The following is a 7898-nucleotide window of genomic DNA, read 5'->3' on the forward strand; positions in this document are numbered from 1 at the left end:
CCCGCCCTCGGGCCCGGCCCGCGGCGCAGCGCCCTGCGCGGGGGTAGCGGCGCGCCTGGCGGAGGCAGCGTGCGGCAGCGGCAACCGGGCCGTGGGGCAGCACCTTCCGACTGCGATAAACGGGGCTGGACCGACTGACAAGTCGGTACACGCCTGAGATTTTTGCAATTGTGTAACGCTAAACAAATACAGACTTCCCTTTATTTTACGAGCCCCGAGTGTGCTGGAAGGAAGGCCTCCGGTTGTCTCTGCAGTTGTTTGCTCTGCGTAATGGAAAAGGAGTCGAGGGRCAGGGGTGTGCTGCTAGACCCGACTGCGGCTCCTGTGTGGGAGCGGGTCTGCCCTGAGCAAGCTGCTGGGCTGCTTTCAAAGGGCAATGCAAGGCAGTCCGAGTGGCCCTTGCTGCATTTCTGCCTGAAAAGCTAAAGYTTTGGCCAAAAAGTCTAAAATGGGACACTAAATGAAAAGGGTAATGCGTTTTGAACTTCACTGCTTTCCCTCATGCTTAAGCACAACAGCAGTGAGTGCTTTGGACCTATGGAGAGTGAGTTAGGCTAAAAACATGGCTATTTTTATTTAGAAAATAGACATCAGCACAAAGCATGTTAGCAGCGGGGACATGCAGGGCTGTGTGCCCGCTGCAGGCAGCTGTGCCCCAGCATTGCAAGCAAGGCTGGCTCCCAGCACACGTGGTGCCGGCTGCATAAGCCACAGCAGGGGGGAGCAGAGAAGCCCAGCCGCTCACGGCACTCACCTTTCTCCGTCCCATTCTGGTGCGCGGGGGAAGACACTGGATTCCGAGATCTGGCAAAAGCGCTCATGAGAGGAAGGGCCCCGGGCCTGTGATTCCTGGGCCTGGAAAAGGAGAAGTGATATGGAGCTATCACTCCAGCCAAACGGGCATGTGCATGTGCTGCTGCAGCATAGCTGTGAGCTGCAGTTGGCAAACGAGGCCTGACCTGGTGCCTGCTGAACATGATGCAGGTCTTGTATAAGTGTAAATTGGGCAGGTGTATATGCTAAACTGGAGGCGAGAGAGGGCTAGTTGTAGTCAGCGATGAAGCAGCCTTACCAGTCTTCAGGGTCGCAGTCTCTGAATCCCTTGGCAAAAGGGTTGCTGGCGATCTTGAGCTGCGTGATCTGTAAGGAGAAGCAGGGAACAGTCTCTGAGCRGCACATGTAGGACTCCCTGGTTAGGTGACGAGTGTGTCTCCAACCAGGCTTTGGGGGGTCAGTTCCTGGTGTAGGGGGAGGGCCCGGGTGGCCTTGGGAGCCAGGGCCCTGCCAGGGCATGCTCTGCCACAGAGTGCAAACACGGGCTACCCTGTGGTAGAAAATGCAGGGTAGGATGCTATCTAATACGAGTTCAAGGCGAAGGGAGAGGCAGCCCAAGTCAGCTGCAAAAACTGTGTAAATGCACTTGTAAGAAAATGCCACATTATATGGGTCAACACTGGAGCAACTAAGACAAATCACTGGATAAATCATACTTATGTATTTATTTAATTCGCCAGGAAGAAGGCAGGACATTTTCTATATTTAAGTAAATCCACGGATAAAGTATGTGATTGTGAGTTTCCGGAATGGGTTGAAAAACAAACTTTAAGCCCCTCAGTGACAGTTCCAGCCTTAGAGGTCAAACTGATAGAAAGCAGGAGAGAAAGAGCAGCTGTCTGGAGCCATCAGGCAAATGCCAGCCGAGGAGAGACTCGGAGCCCCTTAAAGGCGCAGCCGGCCTGGGCGGTGCAGGGAGGTCACATGCGGCCAGCTCCCAAATTTTGGGGGACCTCTCCGGAGAGGTTTGCTCACAGCTATTGCAAAAAGTGGCATCGCTGCTGGCTGTTCAGGAGCAACTGCACAAATCGCCATGGGGATGGCCGAGACGCTCGGCCCCTCGGACAGGCCCGCAGCATCGGTGCAGAGCACGGACAACGGTTTCCAGGCCGTGCTGAGAAACCCCTGCTATGAAACGGCGTTTGCAGTAGCAACGGGGATTCCTGCTCTTTGCATTACACTGATGCGATTTAAAGAAGCAATTGGATTAACTGCTGCCCAGAAATCCGCATCGGATTAGGGGAGAGGGAGTTGTCCCCCCCCCCCGGTATAATTGTATTCTGGAGAGGAACAGACCGGGAGGGAGGAGGGAGCCCGGAAAAGTAAAATCACAGATTTATCCAAACAAATTGTGAGTGACATTTCGCAGCGGGAAGCCTGTAGTTTCCCAACTAGTGGGGTCTCGGGTTTACATAGGTAATGAGGTCCCCCTGGGCCCGGGGAAGTCTGCGGCGAGGCAGGAACGGCAGGGCTGCGGCTCCCGTCGCTTCCTCGGTGTGCAGCAGCGCGGCTCTGCGGCAGCTCCCCCGGCTATTGGGTTCCTCGAGCTCCCGAGGATGGGTTTAGCAGATGAGGAGGAGGAGGGAATAGCCCCGGCCCCGCCGCCTCCGGTGGGCACCCGCAGCCCGGCCCCGCGCCCCAGCGCCCGCGCAGCCGGGCGACCATCTGCTCCCTGTCAATGCATCACCTGCTTGTCTGGGCTGTTGGCGGGGCAACGGGTGGGCGGAAAGGGGGGGATTAAGGAGGCCGGAGGAGCGGGGAGAGGCGCTCCGCGGGGCGCAGCGCGGGGCGGCCCCGCGCCGCTCTCGCGCCCAGCGCCCCCGCTGCAGCCAGTGCCCGGCGCCGGGCTGGGCTTCTCCGCCTGCCCCGGCCCCGCTCACCCGATGGTTCTGGTAGGCGGTCACGGCCGTGAAGCGCGTCTCCTCGAACACGAAGGTTTTAAAGTTCTCCTCCGCGTATTTCTCGCTGTCTTTCCGGGGGTCCACGTAGACCACGTGAAAACGCGGCTGGTATCTGTGCATGGAGTTCAAAATGATCTGAATGATAAAACGAGCAAGGAGACAATAACTGATCCAGGCGGAGCATGGAGAGAGGCGCGCGGGGCGCGGGAGCGGGCGGCCGCGGCGGGCGGCTTCCGCGCCTGCTCCCGCCGGCACTCACATGCCCGTTGTCATCCAGCAGGTTGTTGGTCAGCTTGAGCTTATCGAAGGAAACGATCTGCTTCATCCACTGCGCCCCTTTGGCCGGGGAGTCGGGGTGGTAGTGCACCCTGCCGGGGGTGGCGGGGTCGGCTTTGCCGGCCACCAGCCAGGAGGAGCTGTGGAAGGCGTATCTGCCGGCGGAGAAAACGCCGTGAGCCCGCGCGGCGCCGCGGGGCCGGCACGGCGCGGCACGGCACGGCGCGGCTGCCCTCCCCGGGCGCTGCCGCTTCCTAAGGACGCGAGGGGCACGAGTGCTTCCCGGCAGCCGCCCTCGTTATCGGGGGGAAACGATATTTTATCAGATGGGACCGGAAAGGAATCTGCGGGACCGAGGGAATTTATAGCTACCTGTACAGATTTGGGAGAGAAGCCACAAACGCTCCCCTCCCGCTCGGAAAAAAAAAAAAAGTGAAAAGGGGCCCTCTATACAGTAATATTCTGGCTCTAAGTGAAGAGTGGAAATTTATGTGCAGATTAATAGCAGGTCCAGAGTTTAGCAGCCTTGTTTCATTCTTTCAAAGTACATATTCAACAGTAACATTTAAAACAGAGAAACCAATCTTCTATACACGTGTTTACTTTAAAAGCCAGTGTTTGTACAGGGGGAATTAGACACCATTGGACTCGAGCAGAAACATTACTTTTTAAAGATATACTCAATTGGATGTTATATATCCTACTTCCCTTGACAAGCAAACATTTCTAGGACGCCCTGAGAATTTGGATATCTGTCTAAATATTTATATATCGGACCCTGCGATTCATACGCACGCTGCCTGTTAGGCGTCCTGATCTGAAGCTAAATGCATAATGCGCCTTTCACTGTCTTAAAATTAAAGGAGTTGCAAATCAGGCCGCACCGCTGACTTGCGAGTCGCCGTTTCCGAGGCCGAGGGTTTCGCGGCTCGGGCGGCCGGGGACTTTCCAAAGAACAAAACCCGCTCTCTTCTCCCAAACACGCAGCCAGCGAGCGCCCCAGGTGGGCACTGCCGCGGGGCCGGCCCCGACGGTGCCACCTGCCCCCTCCGAGCAGCTCCGGCTTTTGGGGGGACACACGTGTCCCAGGTGCGACGGGGGCAGCCGGGCCGCGGGCTCCTGTGCCTGCCCCCGCGCAGGATGTGCGCCCGCTTGCGCCCGGCCCCTTCTGTCGTTGCACGAAATTCAAGGGGGTCACGGTGGATCCGCGCCGCGGCCGGCCCGAAACCCGCTCCCGAGAGCCCCAGGCGGCCGCGTCCCCGGCCGGCACCGGTCTGCTCTCCTCCGGGCGCCCCGGCCCCGCGGCCGGCAGCGGCCGCCGCGCGGGGCAGGCAGCGCCGAGCACCGCCCGCCGCGTTACTTGCCGGTATCGCTTGTCGTCCACGGGGACGAAATCCATCAGGAGCATGTAGTCAGCCATGGGGTCCATGCCGAAGATCTTCACCTGGAAGGTGGGGAACATGCGCCTGGCACGGAGAGGAGAGAAGGGGAGAGCTGAGCTCGGGGCGGGCGGGTGCCCCGAGGGGCTGCCCCCGCCCGGGGCGCCCCGGGCAGCCGGGCCGGAGCCCCGCGGCCCTTCCCCTCCCGCTCCCCGACGTGCGCCCGAAGCGGCGCTTTGCGCTCCCCAGGCGCCGTTAGGAGCCACCGGCCGGCGCGGGGCAGCTGTGCCCCACGGCCCCAGGGGCGCCCCGAAGGACGAGCCCGGGCGGCGCTGCCTCTCCGCCGGCTCCGCCGCCCGGCTCCTCGCGCCCGACGGGGCGGCCTGTGTGGCACACGCAAAACACCCGCCCGGCGGGGTGCAACGGCAGGGGGGGGATAAAGCTTTGCTGCCTTGCCCTTTGCGGGGGGGGGGGGGGGGGGGGACGACACAGGTGGAAGAGTTTCTTTCCCTGCTTTCTCCGCGTCTTGCCAGCTGCTCTCTGTAAGGCAGATGCAAGGTAAAGCGTCCCCCGGGCTCCATCCGCGCACCCCGGGGCGCCCGCTCCGGTCCTGCCTGCGTGCGACCCGAGGCAGACGAGCTCCCACCTCTGCAGCTCCCCAAAACCTGCGCCCGCTTTAAAGCAGTAATTAAAAAACAGCAGCGTATGCGKGGAGCCCGCGGGCATCCCGCGGGCACCGTCCCTGCGGCGAGGAGGGGGCGCACGCACCCCGCCAAGCCGGCCGGCCCCGGGCATCTCCCGGCGAGCCCCTTCCCGGGCCCGTTTCGTTGCCGGAGCCCGGTGGGGCCGGGCTGGGCCCCCGCACCGTTGTGCGCAGCGAAGGAAAGCGGAGGGCGGCCGGGGCCTCCCGCCTCCCAGACAAGAGGCTGGAGGGGGCCGCGCCGCCGGGGCTGCCCTGGGGCGCTGCTCCATGTAGCCCCCCCTCCCCCGGCACACATTCCGGGTGTGTGTGTGTGTGGGGGGGGGGGGGTCTCACAACCCGAGACACATTTTTTCCCAGGGACTGCGAGCGAAATGGGAAAGGACTGGTCCCCGGGAAGGGGCCAGAGCCCCCCCGGCCGGGGCCGGGCCGCGCCGAAGATGCGCCCCCGTGTCGGCTCCCGTTACGGCTTCGCTTTTGTTTGATATATTCTTTACCCGGCCGGGAAACCCAAGCCAGCAATAGCAGGAGATATTACGGGAAGGAGRATTGAACCGTTGAAAAACCAAACTCCAAACACGCCCCCGAAAAAATAACTCCACAAAAGCCGGGACCCGCGACTCCCCCCCGGCCCACTCGCGAGGTGCCCCGCTGGACCTGCTCTGCGCCTCTCGAGGGCTTTTTTGGTTGTGCTGCTGCCGTTTTGCACCGAGGAAGGCTGCCTTAGCCTACAGCCAGGGCACCCAGGGCCGTGGGGGCCCCCGTCCGCGGCCGCGCGGCTCCTTCCACCCTGGGCCCGGCGCTACCGGGCAGCACTGGCGCCGGGCAGCTCTGCCTCCCTCTCTGTAACGCTTTAGCAAACCCAGGAGAACATTTCCAGACACCCCTTCTGTTATTATTATTTTTAAAGGTGTAAAAGCCCCCATTAGCTCCAGTTCCGGTGTTTCTTGTTTTAAAACGCAGTTTTAAAACAAACAACCCGAGTTGATAAGACCCACCTAGACAAACAGCAGGGCCAGCCCAGGGGCGCTGGGAGAGAACAGGCTTCGCAGCGTCTTCCCTGCGCCTTTTCCTGCTGGTTTTACCCCGCTTTCTTCTGTTTTTACCCGCCTGCCCAGAGATTTGTCAGTGTCATTAAATAAACGGGGGGAAAAACAAACAAACAAACAAAAAAAGAAAAGAAAAGAAAAGCCCCACGGTTTGAACCAAGTTAGTTCCCTTTTGGAGCCATTTGCAACTCTTCCGCTCTGTCCCGGCAGAGCGAAGGGAGCCAGACCGAGGAGCTCCTGCTTGCCGAGAGCCGCCGCCTCGAGCCTCGGCGGCCCTTCCCGCGGGCCGCGCGGAGCCGCTGCGCGCCGGGGCGCGGAGCGGCGCGCAGCGGAGGGCGACGGCCGCCGCGGAAGGCGCTTTCCGCGGCCAGTCGCCCCCGGGCTCCCGCACCAACGCGCCGCAACGCCGGCCCCGCCACCGGCTGCTTTATCATCGGGCACCGAGATTATTATTACGTTTTAAATAATAAAATGCTCTTTTTCTAAGTATGCAAGTATATATATAAGTATACTTGTTTTTCCCACCTTCTGGAGTCTCGAAATCGCCGCAGGGAGAGCAGCCGCAGCAGCGTCGCTGGGCCCCTCGGAGCGGAGCCCGGGCTGCTCCTCGCCCCCCGGGCACCGCGGCAGCGCCCCTGCGGCCGTTCCGCGGCTCGGCGAGAGCGATCACCGGGGAAACATACAAAATTCTTTTTCTGTAATTTTTTTTTTTTCCTTCCTCCCCGTGTCGATTTAAATCAAGGGAACAAGACAGAGCCCGARCAACGCAGCCGGCACCCCAGGAGGCAGCGTTTGCGGGGAAGCGGCAGCCGCGGCAGCTCCGTCCCAGCCCTGCAACGAGCTCCCGCAGCAAAGGCGCTCCCAGACGATCGCAATTAAACGCGGTTAATTAACAAGCCTCATTACCACCCCCTCTTCCTCCCAGATGTTTTGCTCATTTCTAACACGGCCAGATCAGCCGCTTCCTTTGTTCCCGGCCGGGAGCGGGCCCGGCCCCGTCCGCCGAGCCGAGCCGAGCCGGGCCGGAGCAAGGCCGAGGCGAGCTGTGCGCAGCCCGAGCTCGTTATTCGATATTCGGGAAATACAATATTCCTGGGGGAGGTTTCGGGGTGTAAAACAGCCAGAGCTGTTTTACTGTTTGCAGTCCCCGCCGAAAAGGAAAATCTGCCCCCGCCATAGAAGAAAACCATTAAACCGCGGGATTTTCGCGTTTGTTGTTTCTTCGCTCCTGGCTGTCCCCTCTGGGAAGGACAGTGCCCTTCGCAAGCACGTCCGGTTAGACAGCCCGTGCAGGGTAATCAAAGCCGAAAACGCCGGCAGTGCCGGCGCAGAGAGCGCTTTTCAGCGCGGTAAAACGCACCGCGGAGTCCGCAGGCACAGCGCGGCCAGGCTCCCCCGTCCACTCGGGGAAGCGCTAACGTTGGCTTTTGGCCCCCCCAAAGCTGCACTTTCTTCCGCATAGCACCCAAGGCCTCCGGATCCGCAAGAACTCGCGGCTTCTGCCGCGGCAGAAACGGGAGGCTCAGATGACTGCAGCCCTCGGCCCGGCGCTCCGCGGCCGCGCTCCGCGCCCGGCGCCCGGCCCCGGGCGCCGCACTGACCTGCCGGCCTTGGTGACGATCATCTCGGTGCCCAGCTGGTTGAACTCGTCCCACAGCGCCTTCATCTCCAGCTGGACGCTCACGTTGGCCACTTTGGGGTTCTTCTTCACGGGCGCCTTGGCGGCGGCGGCCGCCCCCGCCGAGCAGCCCGAGACGGT

The 7898-nt window shown here is 61.4% G+C and overlaps 1 protein-coding gene across 1 annotated transcript in view; it reads right to left on the reverse strand.

Moving 5' to 3' along the window:
• The window catches only part of TBX1 (T-box transcription factor 1), a 12088-nt gene that overhangs the window by 2714 nt on the left and 1476 nt on the right, over window positions 1-7898 (reverse strand). The window contains exons 3-8 of the mRNA XM_085302753.1: window positions 7741-7884; window positions 4376-4477; window positions 2995-3166; window positions 2715-2870; window positions 1073-1140; window positions 755-855 (exon numbers count right to left, since the gene is read on the reverse strand). Of these exons, the coding sequence (XP_085158879.1) occupies window positions 755-855; window positions 1073-1140; window positions 2715-2870; window positions 2995-3166; window positions 4376-4477; window positions 7741-7884 (743 nt within the window). The remainder of the gene's footprint in view (window positions 1-754; window positions 856-1072; window positions 1141-2714; window positions 2871-2994; window positions 3167-4375; window positions 4478-7740; window positions 7885-7898) is intronic.

The sequence above is a fragment of the Rhea americana genome, unplaced genomic scaffold (assembly GCF_003343005.1).
Source record: "Rhea americana isolate MKP2758 unplaced genomic scaffold, rheAme1 scaffold_191, whole genome shotgun sequence".
Taxonomy (NCBI): Eukaryota; Metazoa; Chordata; class Aves; order Rheiformes; family Rheidae; genus Rhea; species Rhea americana.